This window comes from Anopheles nili, chromosome X (assembly GCF_943737925.1).
Source record: "Anopheles nili chromosome X, idAnoNiliSN_F5_01, whole genome shotgun sequence".
Taxonomy (NCBI): domain Eukaryota; kingdom Metazoa; phylum Arthropoda; class Insecta; order Diptera; family Culicidae; genus Anopheles; species Anopheles nili.
The window spans coordinates 1,094,207-1,112,745 of NC_071293.1; the positions used below are offsets into that span (position 1 = coordinate 1,094,207).

Sequence of the window (18,539 nt, forward strand, 5' to 3'; positions counted from 1 at the left end):
GTGCCACGCGACAAAGTTCGTCCTTTTGCGCGGGTCGAAAAGTTCCTCACGAATCCGATTACACTGGCGTCGGTTGTTTTTCGGGGGTGGGGAGGCCATCATGACAAGCGAAGGGCGCAAAGTCGGGTGGAACGGGGCCGCAGATTTGAGACTTTTCCTGAGCAGCTGACGAACGAACGAGGGCCACGTGGCGTGAGACATGATAAATCGCAACGCGAACTAATGGGAACACGCAACACGCCTCGTCGCGGCGCATTATGAGCTCATTTGTTTCAGCAAGTTTGCTTGCGAGCGTGAGTTTGGCGTACCATTTTATTGAAGAGAAGAAAAAAACACCAGCGGCCACTTACCACGTCGATGATTTGCATCAAAGTCAGCCCAAAGCTGAGCTGCAGCGGATCCGATTCGTTGACGACGGGTCGTTCGAGCACGTTGTAGTTGTCCAGCAGGTGATGCAGCAACCTTTTCTCGTGATACCCGGCGTCAATCACTGGAAGTAGAAGTAGCAAAAGTTGTATCAGTAGGTTGTTCAAAAGTCCTTCTAGCTGACTCACGATTACAAGTTCAACGTCAAGAATCGTTCCGGAAGTTCATTTGTTCTCTCTTATCAAGACCTCAGTGTCGTCTTTATGTTTTATCTTATCCTTTTATGCTACGTTTCAATAGTTTCAATCGTTTCAGCTCGCTTTTTGATTTTAATTCCTCATTTACATCTTGCTCACAGCGCATTTGATGCTCGTTTGATTCCTACTCCACTGTCTTTTCGTTATTGTTTCCTTGTTTTCATTATTATTTTCTTCAAGAATGCAAAATGGTCGTCTTTCGGCTACATTTAATTTTAAATTGTGCAACTAGCTCTTAATTATCGCGTTATTTTCCATTGCTTCTTGTCTGCTATTTCTTTTATCTCTCGTTATATTTAAGATCTATCCGATCCTTATGAAAAGCCTAGTTGGCTAGTATGAAAATAAAAATGAAATTGAATGAAAAAACATAAAATCGTAGCATAAAAGCTCGTGCGGAAGCGGAAACGCGATCTCGGAAGCATCTTCTACACCATCAGATGACCAGGATGTGAAGTCGTTGGGTGAAAGAAAGGGTAGAAGTTCTTTCTCTTGGATCCTGGCTTCAGCATACACCGTTTACCACCCATAACTCCACCCACTACCGCCATTCTAGCTCTCAAGTGAGCTTGTTTTCCACCGAGTAGGAGCAGAAAAAAAAACAAAAAAACCTACCAACAAAGGCAAAAAAGGATACACAAACCAAAGGAAAACACACCGATTTTGCGTCATTTGCGCGCCGCGAGGCAATTTACACCGCCACCGAGACCGTGTCTTGAATTAATCTCGCGGAAAGCGAATTGCCTCCCACTTGCCATCCTCCCCCCCCTCCTCCGTGCATCAGCAACCCTCCCCTCTCCCAGGAGACCGTTGGTGTGGGCTAATTTAGCGCTCGGGGACAAACCGTCACAGGAAGATGGCGCCTTTTTTCCCTTCTTTTTTTCCATTGCTGCCAACAAGTAGCGATTAAGCTTGGCACTGATTACCGCTGAAGCGTCCCTGGAGGCGTTTTTTCGTGTTGTTGAGCGTTTTATGGGCTTTCTTCTAAACTTCGGACTTGCTTTCCAACTCCCCCTAGGGGGGTAGGAATCGTCTTTAAAATCGCGCTTTATTTGACGGCTTTGTTAAGCGTGGAACGAAACAAACAGAAAGTAAAAGCGGCTCGGTGTTATCCAACCACCTGGCAGGGGTTGCTGCAGATCCTTCGCCAACCGATCTAGCTCTCAAATGAATAGGCCATCGACCCGTTATCCTTTTTCGGGTCCATTTTTTCGGTCTCAGTCTTCGTTTCGTTTGCTAAATCCTGATCGCGGTGCGGGTCGAAAACCCAATAAAATTGTCATATCACTTAAAAGCGCCAACCCCGCGAACAGAAGTGGAAACGATGATGGAAAATGGCATCGTTCCATCGTCCCGGACCGTGGCCTGGGCGCAATATCGGTTATGGGCCCCAAATTAATATTATCGTTCCATCCCGTGCCAAGAGTCGTGCGTTCGGTGAGGGTGAGTGAGCTCGTCGCGAACAAAAGAGAAAGAGAGAGAGAACGATTGAAACCACCCGCTGGCTTTAAAAGGGATCGCGCGAGGGTCGAGAATATTCCATCGATAAATTAGGGGCAATTGGTAGTTTTCAGGGGTTTGCTCTGCTTCCCGAAACCATTAGTGTGAGATAATGTGCCTTCGTTCGCGCATTGATCCGGACTTTGGACTTCGGTTCACATTTCGAAGCCCCATGACCAACATTTGCTTAAGAAGAAAACGGCCCAATCAAGTCCCTCGCAAAAAAGTCAAAGCGTCGTAACGCGTTGGAATGACGCCAACGGCGAAGCAAAGGGTTTGGCGCATGTGAGATGTTTTTTTTTTCATTTCTTCTCTCTCTTTTAATAAAATATACGCCACCCTGCTGCACGCCCTCAGCTGCACCGGGACGAAAAGCGCACTAACGCCGGTGATAGTAAAACAAAAGCAGAACCAGAACCGATGAAGCATGGGTTCATTCAACGGATCCAGCCGGCTGTGAATTTATGGTCCGCTCGTAGCCATCGGAATCGATTCGGAAATGTTAGAGAGCGAAAGAGGAAGAGAGCTCATTTTCGGCATGTGAGCGGCATAACCCTTCTGTGACATGGCTTTTGGACTGCAAGAAAAAAGTGTCAAAAACGAGCGTAAATCTGGCCAAAAGCAAAGTCCCGAAAACAACACACCCGAGTTGGCAAGGAACAAAAAATCATCGGAAAAAAAAGAAAAGCAAATGCCTGCCTGCCAAAAAAACATCACACTTCAAATGCATGGAAAGCTAAATCCGCCAGCTCCTGCGTGTATGTCTTTGTGTGTGTGTTGCCTTGAGCATAAACTCACCCCGTTTTTGGGGGGAGAGCGAAAGTTTTAAGCCATTTCAAATCGAGTCGGATATTCGAATTGACTGGTAGCCGGCCGGTTCTCCTCTCCCTAGTACCTGCTTCTCCTCCTACTCCTTCAACACCACCATCTTTACCCCTATCGTGTGTCAGCGAGTTAAAAACAAAAGCCACGCGCTCACTTCAGGAAAACTTCTTCTCCCGCAGATCGATTTTACCGAACTGTAGCCACGTGGTGCGGAATTTTCCCAGGGTAACCGATCATGCCGGTCGTAAAATTTAACATTTAACGAACGGCTGGCACGCCACCCCGGAACGGTTTTCGTGTGCCAATTAATTTGCATCGAACCACCGGCCCGAATTTGGATCCTCGCAATTTGTCACGTGTGCCGCTTGCAAGCATGCAAAATTCAGTACCAAAGCGGGTTGATTGGTAAAACGTGTTTAGAGAATCAGAGCTCTCGGTGGACTCGGTGGAAGGAATGGTGAAACTACGCGCCACCAGGCGCCTCCATCGATGTGAACGAACGAGCGGAGCAGAGCGACAGCGTGCGAAAGGGATAGCGAGATGGACCGAAAGTGAGCTGTTGGATGTGAAATTATGCATCGGAAATGAAAAGCGCAGAGCTGTGAGGCTAGGAAATATATTTGCAGCGCGCTCGAGACAGCTGCCTCTAGCCACCCAAACACACAATCACGCGCGTCCACACACACACACACACACTCGTCCACCCACACGAAGACCCGTTTCGACGTAATCTAGTTCGGAGTGTGTTTTATGATAATAACATCTGCCAGTGACATCCCTTCTGCAAGGGGTGGATTTTTTTTGTTGCGCTTCTTCCTGCGCTTGTCGGGATTTCCGCATTTTCCGGGCGACATTTTCCCACACGCTCAACCCGATGACGGTTGGTTAGCATTTTATTTTTTTCGTTCGCTTTATCTTTCTCTCGCTTTTCAATTCAACTCCCCTGCCCCCGTCCCCGAGCCCCCTCACCAACTGAAACTTACCCCCAGAACGTGGGGGTAGTGCACTCGGAAGAGGAAAAACGCGCCAGCCGAGATTTGCGGGATCAGATTTATCGAATCGGATGTGCTGTTTTCCGAGGGGTGGGAAAACTGGAGGGGGGGGATGGTTAGGCTAAGGGTTGGAGGATGGGGGAAGTAACGCTTATATTTCTAACCCTTCCTATTGTTTGTCTGTGCCTTTCGCGAGCGCCCGGATAGCGGATAATCCGCCAGGTGCCACAACCCTTCGCCCGCACGTGCCCCTTTTTACCCATCCTACAAAGGATCAGCATGTCAGGGGTTTTTCCCCACGGCATTAAGAGTAATGCCACAAGAAGCAGCGATCCGTCCTGATCTCCCATCTGCTGCCAGGAGGAAAAACTCCCACGGAAACGTCCTCAGATCCATCGGAAGGTCCGCGATTAAATCGAGTTGGCGATTTCCGGTCCAAAGGGCCCTATGGCCCTACTTCCCACTCACTCTTCCTCCTCTCTCATTCTCTCTCTCTCTCTCTCTCTTTCTCTCTCCATCACATGCATCACACGAGCCGGATGCATGCAGATTGCGAAATAATGACGAGCAACCGAGCGATTCCGCGCGTGGCGGTGAGGGTGGACGCTGTTTGATTTGAAATTCAATTTAAGCGCTCCTTCGCTATGATAGCCATGAGGAATGCAAATATTTGGGCAGCGAGACGCCATCCACCCCGATCTGGGGTGGATTAGAAAGTCAAACAGTGGGCTCCTTCCCCACGAGCGAACTGAACGGGGTTGTGAGTGGGCGAAAGAAAAGCGCGTTACAATGGCGCGTTTTCCTTCCGTTGCCGGCCATGTTTGCATAACCGGAGCTCGCGTGGGTGGGTGGAATTACCATAAAAAATAGCTCACAATTGGCCTGCCCTCAACGGGTGCCCACGAAGCGGCGATTCGAAAAATCAGAATCCATTAGTAGGTCATCAATCCAGCTGTTTTTAGTCTCTTTTTTTCACGCTGGCTCGCTTTCCCAGACCACAGCGTGTTCTTCAAACTACCCTCGAGTGCTGGTGGTAGGAAATGAACAAGATTTATCAACTCATGGCAATTTTTTCCGCGACTAAAAGTCGATTCCGGATCGCGTAAAATGCACATTTGCATTCTGCAACGTGAGTCTCGATCGATCGTTATGGTGGTTGGAAAATGCTGCATCATCATCGGTGTGTAATAAAACCCATATCCAAGAGACATCTCTAATGCTATGGTGATCTTATACTAAGCCAGAGTTCGTTCTAAGCCAGAGGAACGTTAAACAAGCCATTTCGTGCTCTTGAAAATGACACTCGACTGGCGTTTAGTTTTGAGCCCTGGGACCGATAAAGGTGATGGCGTGCATTTCGAGTTTTGATATATACCGGCACGGTGTGGTTTCGAGCATATTGGAGCCGGTTTGGTTGGGGAAGAAAACCACCCCTAAAAAATATCAAAAAACCCCCCGACGCGGTCGTAGGACACAAAAATTAATAAATGTCCGATCGGCTCCCGCAGCCTCACGGTTTTTCCTTTGCGCGTGTCGTCGAAAAATGGGCCATCAATTTTCTTTGGACGTCGTTAATTTTATTTATTACCTTCCGCCCTTGTTCCCAAGCCCTTCACCGAGCTTCTCCGAGCCTTCAGAGTGGAGTTTTCCAATCGTGATTCAGCCCCAGGACGGGACGCATTTCTTGACAATGGCACGCTAGTTTGCCAGAACCAGCTAGCCACGAACCGGGGGTCGTAAAATCAATTAGGGCTGCAACACGGCGCGCCCTTCTAGGGGAGTTTTTTTTTCTTGACGGAATTGCGTAAAAATTGCGCTCGCATCGGCTGAACTCAATCAGAAATCGAACGCTTCTGAAGCGTGCGTGCGACATTTATGATCCAACCAGGAAGCAACGTTCTTGCGATAAAAACATACATATACACACAGAGGCCAGAAGAGCCCATGCAATGAGCCCTAAAAGGGCCAAAACACACGCTAACTATTCTGCACGCGCTTTCCAATCGATCGAGCAGGACTGGCAATTCTGCTTATATTTTTTTGGGGGAAATACTGATGGAAAATCGAGAAAATCGCCCCCAAAACATGTGCGGTGATGTTTTCCAATTGTGCGCCCCAGCGGGTGGCACAGCAAATTATGAAACAAACCACATCCCCCCAAAAGGATCACCGGATTTTCCAGGCCGCGCGTGACGAAGGTGGTCCCTCGGATGCCAGAGAGATGCAACATCTGCTTAGCCTCATTCCAGTGCTAACTAGCATTTCCGCGTCGTCCGGGAGGGAGACGAAGGCAAAATGAAATTCGAACCTCCACATCCAGCACGGCCTTCGTGCCGCTAAATTGGTAGGCTTTTCCTATTTCGCCCATTCGGGCAGGAAGGAGGATTATTGCGTTGCAAAATCGATCGACAGGCTTGCGCGTCGGAGGCTTGGAAAAGCCAGCTGGGGATCGATTTTCCCGATGGGGAGAAGGAGCTGAATTTCCCGATCGGCTGCACCTGCTTCAATCTGCTGGCCGACCCGATTTTCCCAAGCCCAGTGTGTTATGCAGCACTCGCGTGGAAAACCACCCTACAACGCACAATGGAAGGAAAAACAAGTAACACGGATCCGTTTCGCTTCACCGGCCGACCGGCAGGGGGTTTTTGCTTTCTTGTGGCTGGACAACAATCGCGTAAGAAAAACGCTCGCGCAACATTACGTAATTGTTCCAGCGCGTGAAAGAAAAACCCTGCGTGAAAGAAATTCACCGGCGTGTCGTCAATCATTCTTCTCTCCGTGCGGACAATAATTAAACTCGAACTTGTGAGAGGGAGAAACGGGGTTGGGTGGAGGAGGGGGGGTGGGGGGTGGGTGAACGGAAGACACGACGGAAAAACAGCACCAAATCGGGGCCGGTTTTCCACCATCCCCAGGCAGGAATGACACTGCAGGTCTCGCTCGTGTGAAAGAGCAAATATAAGGGCTCGTCCTTTTGTGGTCTAAAGTGCGCTCGCAGAAAGGCATCACGCTTCGTCCTTTCAGTGAGTCAGCCGAATTAAGCCGGGAAAGGTGCAGGTGGGAATTATGCCGACACTTCTGCTTAAAAATTCAGATTTTTATTTGATTCCTCCAGCTTAAGGGAACGGACAGACAGGAGGCCTTTTTTGTTGGGTGCTGCCCACGCGGTTGATTTGGGTTCTGCCGCTGTCGCTCAAGCCCTCCTAAAAGCCTTTTTCCAGCGAACGGTGAGTGAACATTTCTGCTGAACCATTTCAAGCCGACTCCGCCGGCGAATTTTCGCCCACGGGCCGCGTGAAGGGCTCCGGATTCGATAAATGTTTAATTATCCGTGAAGCGATTACGCTCCTGCATCTCTCCAGCGTGCCTGAGTTGATAATTGAATTAATCGAGATTCGTCGTGGGCACGCGTGGGCAGTCTCTGGGGTTGTACTTCCTGCTGCCCCCCCTCCCCCCCCGCCACGCTCCCATGAGAGGGCTGCCCGATTGTAGCTGGAGTCCTTGCTGCTGGCGTGTTGCGCCATTATCCGCCTCGTTTGTAATAAAAACATTTTTATTCAGCGGCTTTCGCACACAGGCGAGCTGGCCGAATGCTTCCGGCGAGGTAGGTGGTTAGGTGGGTGGCTAACCAAACAACACTTACTCCCAGCACACACACACACGTGTACGCACACATGGCGGGGCTCACGCGAGGGGCTATGATTCGGAAAATCTACACTCATCCCAAAGCAAACAATCTAACCGCGAGAGTTGCTGATATGGCTTACGGACGAGCGGGGGGGAGGGGGGGGGTGGTGAGGGATGGGAAGAAGGGGAGCTCAAGGAGCACACCCTTCCTGGCGCAGGACGAAAAACATATCCTGGTCGGTTTTCTTGGGTCGTCAGCCCTGCCTTCCGCCATTGGCATAAAGGACGGAATAAACAAATTTACGCTCCCCCCTTCCCTAACCTTCCCTCTCACCCCACCCACCCAGCCCTTTAATAAACACACCCGCACCCTCCCAGGACCCATTCGCGCGCCAGGAGTTTCAACGCAAAAACCTAGAGCCTCCTCTCGGTTTTGGCGGTTTTCCGGCCGCTTTTTCGGCCACGGTGGAAAACGCTGTCCTTGCCACCTGCCCGCCACCTCCGACCCTTCCGCATGTTTGCTCTGTCTGCTTCGCTTTATCGCTTTGGTGCACCTCGCCCATCCCGCAGCAGCAGCTCCCGTTGCGAGAAGTCGGGACTCGTTTTTCCCCGGCTAGTGGATTAGCTACAACAAAATCCATAATCAGCAAACACATGGCGCGCTCTAGCTGGCGTAAATTTGCCCTCATCTTCTGCCCCTTCGCTGAACAGGTTTTCCCAGGGGTGGTGGGTGGTGGGTGGCATGGTTCGTTCTACTTGGGTAGCATCGTTCTGATTTTCCCTTCGAAGCCACCTCCTAGCGACGGCAGGCGTCTTAGGGTGCCTTTTCTGCGAAACCACGTGCGAAAGCTCTTTTCATGCGTTTATACATACAGCTTGAAAGGTACATCGATGAAACTCAGCGCCTGAAGTGTCGGATGCGGAAGCCCATTTATAGAAATAGTTCGCGATCAATGCAGCACAGAAAGCTCTACTCCCTTAGTTATCTTTAAGGGACTCAACCCAGCAGTTGATTCCGAATAAACGCTGCTTTATCAGCAATAGAAGCTAGGGTTACGTTTTGTGAAGTCACCCCAAAAGTACCCTCCTCACTATTCTGACACGCATGGCCTCGCGAGCGTGTGGATGGCAACTTCAAGAGTGTGCGTGCCTACAAGTGGCACCAGATTCGATCGTTTTCAAGGCAAAAGAACCCAGCAAGAGTTCGACCCTTACGATGAGTGGACACACGGCAAGCTGGCGAAATCTTTGCGGGGGATTCGATTTAATCTAATCGTTTTGTCCCCGATTAAACCGGCAGCCATTAAAAGCCATAAAGCAGGCTCAGGACAACGATGCCCGGAACGGTTTTGAGGGGGTGGTGCTGAGATCCTGACAGCAACACCAAAAAAGGACACCCATTCGATGGCGACTTCCAGCAGCAGCAGCTTGCCGTCCGCAGCAACATTTGCAGCAATCATTTCTGATTCATTTTTGGGGTTTTTGGTATTTCGCTCACCCTGCTAAAGGACCTCCAGGGGGTAAGTCGCGTTTGCAATGCGCTCCCGCCCGGCACGGCTTGATAAAGGGCGCAGGCATCCTCGTGGGCTCGGTTTGTTTAAGTAACTTTAAGTTTCTCGTCTTGCGAATTGCGTGTGTCGTCTGAAACGTGCGAGCTGCGAGGGTGCAAGTTTACACACTACAACCACTACTGTGAGTGTGTGTGTCAGGTGAGTACGTACTTCCACCACCCCCACGTGTCCTTTCAACCAGCAGCGCGGAAAAAGGGCGCATTGCAAATCAACGAAGACCGAGCCTGTGCCAGGCGTGGTTCGCATGTTTTAAACTGATATCGACTCACGTGTCTCTCTGTCTCTTTTTCGCACGCTTCTCACCCACCTACCCCTTCTCACCCGCACTCTTATGAGGCCGCAATTGCGCAACATCAATTTCCGTTCGAAATGCCAGCAAAAGTCAACGTCTGGTTGGTTGTGGGAGCGGTTTTTCAGGTTATGTTTGCTCTCCAGCCCGGTGCGATGCTGGATGAGCCTTCTTCCTCACTCCCTCCCCCTCCCTCTCCCCCTTGCTCCACCTCTCACCCAGGTGGTAATGTGCGGCTGGAGGACAAAAATCCAATGTTTACCAAGCAAAGCAACGATGGCGGAGGTTCTCGGTCGATGGAACGATGCTTGGGGCTGAACCCTGGAGCCCTGGATTACACGAGAACTCCCTCCCACCCACCCGGCAACACACTCGTCACATGTCACTAATTTCGCCCAGGAGTCTCGCCCTTCGGCAAAAAAAAGAATAGGGGCGATATTTAACGCGACACCGGCAGAAGTCAACGACACGCAACTCGCCGAAAACAAACTCGTCCCAGAAAGCTGCCCAACCGCGAACGAAACGAAAAAAAAATATCTAACCCCCAAAATGGGAAAAGCCCACGCTAAAGAGGTGTCGAAAGTGCCGCCAGCCAGGAGATGCTTCATCCATGCAAAACGAAACGAAACGTTCCGAATCTTGGTACCTTGGTTGAAGCCAGCCTGGCTCCTTACAGAGCATAGCTCGAAGGTGCAGAAGGGGCTCATAAAGAAGAAGTTGAAGAGGAAAAAAAAACGAAATGAAAGCAGCGAAAAAAGCCGCGAGGCCTTGCAATCCGCAATCCGAGCTACCCGAGGGCCTAGAAAGGCGCCCATTCGGTGGCGATGAAAACACATCCCTCCATCGTTGGGGTGGTGCTGGGGATGAGACGAGAAATAATGCATAAAATATAAAGGACACCCCGACACTCCTGGCAGACGGCAGCCCTTTGGTTTTGCGATCGTTTGCGCCCACAAAGTTCGCCCGCAACATCGCGGTGTCGAAGACGTTCTCCAGGCCCCACCTGCACACACACACATACACATACACACACAAACGAAAGGAGTGTGTCAGTGTGTCCTCTTTACTTGCCCACGCGCGCACAATGAGCGGCATTGTTCGGTTGCATGGGAACGTTCCTTTTTTTTCTGCTCCTCGCTCCTTTATTTTCGTTACTGCTTCTCGCTGCTAAATAAAGGTCCTTCGGGTACGGGGGGTGGGGGTGTGCGACGGGATGCAAGCGTACACTGTTTTAATTTCTGAGTGGCAGTGGGCGCATTCCAAAGAAGTGAGCAAATAGCGGTTCGAAGCCAAACCTGAAATCTGGGCCGTTTTGTGTGCGCCCACGAAAGTCGTCCAACCAAATCGACCACGCTGCTGCTGCTGCTTCTTGAGTGCGTCATTCAGCGGCTTCTTCTTGCTCGTGAGACACGACAGGACCTCCGTTTGGGTGATCCCAACGTTCGTGCTCCATCACCTGCCTTTTAAAGCCTCGCAAATGAGCAGCAACCGTTTTTTTTTGTGGCGATTTCTCCGTTGACTCGAGTGCTTTAATCGTCTCCAGTCCGTGGTGTGAGAAGGGTGTAGGGGTAGATGGGTACCCTGCCCAACCTCTCCCCTCCCCTTCCCTCTCCCAGGCCTCACGAAAATGAAAGAGGAATGAACTCTTGCATCGCGACGAGGCGCCGGCGTGCACTGACGGTGGAAAATATCGACCGAGCCGTCCATTCAAACGGCATCCAAACAAGCTGGGGAAAGGGACTTGAAGGGTGAGAGGTGGGTGAGGGAGGGTCTTCTCGAAACGCACTCGTCAGCCACAGACCCGTCGCCCCCTCCCTTCGCCTTCTCCTCCCCTCTCCACAGCCCAAGCCCCAGGAGTATCCCACAAGTAGTATGAGCAGGGCGATTTTGGTCTTATCGGTTGCGGTCTCTTGGGGCTTTGGGTGGTTTGAAAAAGTCCCTGGAGAAGGGGATTGGGGATGGGGGGGCTGAAAACGCTTTCAAACCATTCCCTCTTTCACGCCACCGTCCCTGCACCACCCCGTGATGCATTAAAAACTCGAAGGGTTCTAGTGCCCGTGTGCAATTCTGCTTACGAGATGGCGCTTCTTTTTTTCCTCTGTGTATTTGTGTGTGGGTGTGTTTCTTCTTACAACCATCTCCCCTCCTCCACTCACCAACCACACTGGAGTGAAAAGCGGCCTGCCTAAGATGTCGAGCTGAAAATGCACTGTCACTTGTGGCTTATATATTGCTCCGACCGTTACGAAGGTTAAATGGTCTTTTTTTCTAAAGCGTTCAGTTTGCGACGCACATACACACACATGCTAGTTTTTCCTCCAAAGCGTTTACATCTTGCTCCAAAAAATGAACCGTGGTGTCTTAGAAAACCTAAGCCGGGCTGCAACTCGGTCCGGGGAAAGCTGCTTTTCCGACTCTCGCAGCAGTCGAATGTGTTTTCCAGCACGCGTTTCAGGGCGTATGGTAGTCGAGAATTTTGGGAAATTCTAAGTTTACGATTCCCATGTGGTCACCATTTTACGAGAAGCAACTATTTTACTTTACTTTAGCTACTATTTTACTACCAAAGATAGTTGCATAAGGACTTCCAAAATGCTAACGAATAGGAAGGGTGAAATCTTAGTTTAAAGTACCTCACATCGCCAGGCTCTCATGTAGTGGGATTTGAGATCAATTTTGTGTAATATTAAAACGTAGATAAATAAGTGTAATGGAGTATTTTGAATAGAAACAGCTATTTTGTAAATTTTCCAAAATCCTCCCTTCAATAAAATACTCTACGATAGAACTCACCCTTTATAGGGCTTCTTTCTGGCAGGTGCCACACGTGCCAGGCTCCCGGTTGCATCACAAATTGGCTCCCCATTCCTCCCCACACCTACACACTCCCGCACCCAGGACGTGCCAGGACACGACATGCCCACTTCCGGCATCCGCTGCATACTCGCCGTTGGGTGGGTTGTAAAAGTTCGAACAGCAGCTTCCAGCAGCAAGCCAGGCTGGTCGTTATATGGATGGAATTAATTGTTGCTGATCTCATGCTGGCGATGGCACACCGCCCCTTCGCGTGCCTTCTGTTTTCCCTGTCGCTCATTATCCTTCACCGCGTCCTAAGCCTCACCCACTAGCCTCAAAACCCCGGAGCTACCGGAGCTGTCATCTGCAGCGTCGGAAATAGTTGCGTGTGCTCGGGAAAACCCCCTCGTTCCGGTTCAACATGGCGCGCTCTGTGGGAAACCGGCACAGATAGCACAGCAGACGTCATAAAAGCTCACTCACAGGATGTATCCCCCACCTCTTCCACCCGTTCTCTCGGACCTTTTCCGCTTTTCCCATCCCACTTGGCAGCTTGTAGTGTCTTGGCCTGATTTTCAACCAACGGCTTTTCCAGCAGCAGCTGCTGCTGCTGCCGTTGTTGTCTTTGGGAATGAAGCAAAAAAAAACACAAAAAATAACGAAAGCAACCGCTCCAGTGATGGAGAAATTTATTTAATTAAATTTCCTGTAAATCTGCGCGTTCTCCGGAGACTTGCACGTGGTGATACGAAAATGGCGCGTGTTGCATCCTCCGAAAGTTGAGCTCAAACGTCGAAAATGTAGCTCACAGCCCGTAGAACCCGTAATTAATGGTCATGTAATCGCTCGTTTGTGGATGCACGGCACATCGTTAGCAAGTGGGAGTTTTTTTGCTTCGTACCTTTGAGTCGGTTAGATTTGGTCTCAAAAGAAGCCATTTTTCCCATCGATGGAAGCTCAAGTTCGATTCCTTAAACCAGCATATAGCTGCGAGGAAAAAAACAGCGCACCTTTCATCCAGGATGCGGAAAAACATTCACGAAAACCCACTCATGGGGACGGCTGCGTTGGTCAGTTTGTGTGGAATAAGTTAAGCATTAATGCAGCAAACGCGCGCGGAAAACCCCTCGCTGGAGGAGGCGCGCACGGCCGAACTTTTCCGGAGTCGCGTTTTTCTTTTCTTGTTTCCTGTTCTTCTTCATCATCTTCCTCGTGGAGGACGCTCGCCACTAGGACTTTTTTCCTCCCCGGTGTCGCTTTTCTTGCTTCCGGCTCACTTCCCTGTCGGGAAAAAACCCACCCCCGAAAGGGAAGGAATCTCCATTTCCTGCCAGCCCGGCGCCCCCCGGGGTCTTAATGTTTAACTCCGCTTAACAGCGAAATGACATCGCCTTGGCGTCGTCCTTGTCGTCCTTCTCGCGGGCTCCCAATTGGGTGGAGGGACTGAGCGGAAGGCATAGACGGAACCGACCGAGCAACGGGACGAAATCTAATTAAAACCAACGGATACACTCGTTTTCTTCTTCCTCTTGCTCCGGTGGCTGGGGAGATTAATTTTTGGCCCTGGTTGGAGATTGTGGATTTTATTTTACTCCCCTTTCCACCCATCACCCTCTAGAGGTTGCCATTTGCCGCACATTTATTTGAATTTTTGCGTCGCTGGCCATCGCTTTTTTGAGGACGCCCCGGTGGGTGATGATGATTCCTTGCGGGAAGGGGAGCATCGATTTTCCTCCATCCCCACCGCCCGCTTTTCACGCACCGGACGGAGTGCTTTATCACGCAGTTTTGGTATTTTATTTTATCTTTCTCTTTCTCTCTCTCTCTCTCTCTCTCTCTCTCTCCCACTGGCATGGGGGCTTTTCTCGCTCACTGTCAACCACCGTGGCGTATTTCCGGTCCGAAATCGACGTGACATCCGATTAGCATCGCTCGCTGGCCGGTCCGATAATTAGAGTGTCGAGATAAATTAGATTCCTTGCGCCGCATACTAAGAAGGAGCCGGCACGCGACACCAGGGCTACGAGTTGTCCCAGCAATGGTGGGTGTCGATTCAAAAATTATGATTATTTAATCTCCTCTCTGTCCCTTGCAAGAAACGTGCCCCCTTTTCGATGGAGCTGCCAAAATCCGCGCTTTCCATTTCCACCACCAGCGGAGTGGCGTGGAAAATTCCATTCCAATGCCCCCAGGTGCCCGGATACGGTCGTGTCGTTTGAGTTGGCAATTGGATCGTTAAAATCGAATTTCCTGAGTCGTTTCCACGGCACGCCGAATGGGAGCTACGGTTCGTTTTTCAATCATTGGAAGACCACGCTGCGCTTGGCGAATTAATCAACCGCATTCGGTCGGAATGGGCTCGTCTTGGTGTGGCGTGAATTTTGAATGCTCTGCCAGTGGCTGGAGTGGAGTGGTTTTTTAATCAATTCGATCGTTTTCCCCCAATCCAACCGGGGGCTCGGGGCTATAATTAATTCAAACGATATTCGACTGCCGGCCTTCGATACCGTCCCGGAGGTTTCGATTTGAATAATAAACATCAGCCAAAGATATTAATGCCTGACCTAGTGGGCGGCATTTGGTCGCTGGTGTCATGCCGTTGGAGCTCTCCTGCGACTCATTCGAGAGAAGTAATCTGTTACGGTACCCTTATAAGATGGTCCTTACAGCGTGGATGCTTTCTCGAAGCACTTATCAGGCGATTAGTGTGGCCCTTCGAACACCACACAGCCGGTCCGTTGCGTGGAGCATCTAATATTCATCTGTTCCGGATCGTCGGTGTTCGTTCTAACCTTGCAAAGCGTCAAACGGAATGAACGACCACGCAGTTTGTGTTGCAGACCTAATCACGCGCGTGGGAAAACCATCCATTGGGCCGTTTCCGGTGATCCATTTCCCGTTTTCCTCGACCAAAGCGTAATACTTCACTGCCGTGCTCGGTTAGTCGGGTAAGGAAAAAAAACATACACCCACCCGAAATGGAATGAGATGCAATTGAATTTTCATAAATTATGTCCCTTTATCGATGGGTGGAAAATGGGGTTAGCTCAGCGTTTTGTGTGCCTTTTCTCGTTCGCTTTTTTGCCCATGCTCGGTGACGTGAAATGTGTCCTTTTTTAAGTGCCTTTACGATGAAACCCGGTCTGTGACGATTATCGAAATGCGTGTTGGGAGCCATTTTGGGGAGGCTTATTCCCGAAATGGTAAGGAAAATTCCACATCCCGGACCCATTTTCCTGGGAGTGTCCACGTACTTGACGTCGATTCGAGACCACTTTAGTCGTACACGAACTGAGGGAGCAATAAAAATTAGCCCTAGGACACTTCCAACCTAGGGTTGCTCCGTTCGATGCGAATGTGTTCGTAATTGTGCTGCTAATTAGCAGCAAATAGTACTGAGTCGTCATCCTGGCACGCATGCTATGGCTCCCTTGGGGGGAAGGTGGTCGTTAAAGGAAGTAACTTCGCCTAGCCGATTTATCTGTGCTCTGTCGTAAGATGCAATCCGACCATTTCTCGCTTCTGACGATACAAATAAGATGTTGAAGAAAATTGCCCAAATTTAGAACCTTCCACGTGGCTGATGACTTCAATCAAGCCAGCGTTTGTTGCACAGAAAAAGCAAAAAAATAGATAAAAGAATCGCTATCAGTTCGCGCGCGACCTTTCGCCATCAAAAGCCCTTTTTACATTATTAAAATGTTGCGAACTAATCCCAACGGGAGCGCTTGTCTGCGCGAGTCGCGAGTTGAATCTGGCCACCTTGCAATATTCGTTCGTCCAGCGTCATTTTCACACCGATGTTGGGGTGTTTTCCCACTGCTCTGCCTCACCTTTCCCACCTTCAAAACCCCCGTTTTAATCCACACCGTTCCAGGGTAAACCCTTTGACCTGAATATTGATCCCTTCGGTTGGTTTAATCTGGGCGGTGGGGTTATTGTAAAATAACGATCGGCCTCAATGTGTTTTTCCTCTCTCTTTCTCTCTCTCTCTCTCTCGCCCGCCCGTTTGCTCGCGGTGCATGCTTAAATTATTTAACCGCATCGGATTTGTGTGCGGAGCCACAACCGAGCCGGATTCGTCCGTGTAAGCGGACTCCTTTTTCTCTCTTCTTTTTTTACCAAGCTTGGCAGGTTGTCAAGGCGCAGGCACTATTTCACCGTCACCACCGTCCCTCTGGCGACCGTCCCCGAGGGCGATTTGTTATCTCCGTTGCACTTTATCTCGCTCTCGCATATCCTTTCGGTGCATCCCAGAAACGGCACCCTATGAGGCAATCATTGATCCAAAACTCTGAGCCTCGCCACCTGCCCGGGATTGCAGGAAGATAATCAACATTTGCGCTTCCTTACCACAGCGCGGGGGGAAGAAGAAGCAGGAGGTACAGCTCTTCATCAGCCTCAGTCCTCAGCCAAAGAAATCGGCGCCAGTACCGGCGTGCTAAATCCCTTCGGTAGGCGAAGATGCTGCCAAAAGCTAGCTTGGTTGGCTCCGACGTGGCTCGCAAGGATGTTGCTCTCACACACACACACACACATACATACACACATACACACCCGGAAGCTGGCCCATTCTAGCACCAGCCGGATATCAGGTTAGCGCGTCCTGGCGCCATCCAAGCCCTCGTGGCCAGGTTAGTGTGCCGTGATTAATAGAGCCAACCCATGGAGGTTCTTACGGTGGTCCTTACGGGTAAAAGGCAGGCTGTAAATAAAATATGCATTGGCCAGCGCCACGCCGGGGTGTCTCGGGAGCTGGGCGACTTTTAGGGAGCTATTGTGAGTGCGTGACGTACTCACTCGTTAGCTCACAACAGTCCCTAAGCTCGGAAATAGGAAACCTACACGCTTGTCATTTACACCGCTTATTAGAGACGGTTATCAGAAGCAGCAGCTTCTCGCTAACAAGGTGAACCCGTGCACCTTTATGCGCCCCTCAAACAAAACGCCGATCGAGGGTGCAACTTCCGAAAGTTCATCGTCATCGCAAACGGCCATCGACGTGTTCAATTCACGATGCAGCACAATGAAATGCGCGAATCAGCCGCTGCAATCGTATACGGGTCACGGGAGAATGCAATCCCTTGCACAAAAGCCCGGAACGAGCATGAAGTTCTACTTCTTCTGTGCCTGTCACGCGTGTGTGGGTGTGTGGGAAATCGCTCCTGTTGGAGGTCCTTTCATTCGTGCCATCCGAGAGCACGGAATGTGAGAAATAGCGATGGCTACTCAGCTCAACGACGGAGACAGACTCAAATCAAGCCAATGCGTACCAAAATCGTACACATATTTTCCCATTTTCATTTCCCCGCTGCACACATACACACATAGACACAGCCACGCAGTGTTTCGTGAGACAGCCGCCTTTGATCATGCTTTTCATCCGCCACCATGACAGGCGATGGGAGAAGAAATGTTACCACAGCTAATGGAGATAAAGGGACAACAAAGGCGATTGAGGCTGACGCGAAGGGTCCTTGCGAAGTAGGCCAGCGGCGAGCACGCGGTCTAAGGGTGTGTGCCGGACGTCAATGTGCGGCATAAAGGGATATGCCGCCGGTGGATATCTCTCATCGGGCATCGGCTTGATAAGGCCTCCAAAAAGATTTTAATGCTCTCCGCAAAGAGTTCGCCCAAGCAGCTTTTTGGGAGGCAGGGCCTAGGGGCCTAGGAGGAACCAGCGAAAGGGGGAGTAAGCGAGCAAAGGGATGGCACACGCGCACACGAGAGTGATGGCCGGAATCGCTCATTTCGCAAAAGGACGTGAAAAACGTGGCTTGCTCCTGAGTTGAATGTTCCAGCGGGATTTTCGTCTGACGCTTTTATCGCTGACAAAGTTTAATAATCAAACGGAGTGCGCCATGCGGGTGCGACACAATCGCCGACCGGAAGGGGCTGTCCACCACCTTCCTCGCGTCACCCACCCGATTAGGTTGCCATTAATTTCTTCACCCCTTTTTTGTGTTTCAGCACACAGGCCACGGATAGGGTGAGTTGGTTTCGTCGCCTCCGACTGGACCGAGACCGACCTATTTTGGGGACTGAACGTGGCATTATTGGAATTACAAATGGCCGAAATGTCCTTAAGGGAGGGAGAGAGGGCTCGGGGAGATCCGGAACGACGGTTTTTCGAGAACTTTCTCCAAGCCTGCGAAGGGCGCATCCGGTTCTGTGGGTGTTCGTTGGTGTGAGTTAATAAAGCGTAGAATCGTATTCGAATTTTATCGAGCCCTCGATTTCGCCTTTATTTCCTGCCAAATGTCAACGCGTCTGTAGCCGGAACCGAAGGGCGCAACCTGGAGAGCATATTAAACTT

General features: G+C 50.5%; 1 protein-coding gene across 1 annotated transcript in view; it reads right to left on the reverse strand.

The window, feature by feature from the left end:
- LOC128729322 (neuronal acetylcholine receptor subunit alpha-7-like) overlaps positions 1–18,539 on the reverse strand; it is a 48,652-nt gene that overhangs the window by 26,360 nt on the left and 3,753 nt on the right. Inside the window, exon 2 of the mRNA XM_053822994.1 lies at positions 351–490. Coding sequence (XP_053678969.1) covers positions 351–490 — 140 coding nt within the window. The remainder of the gene's footprint in view (positions 1–350; positions 491–18,539) is intronic.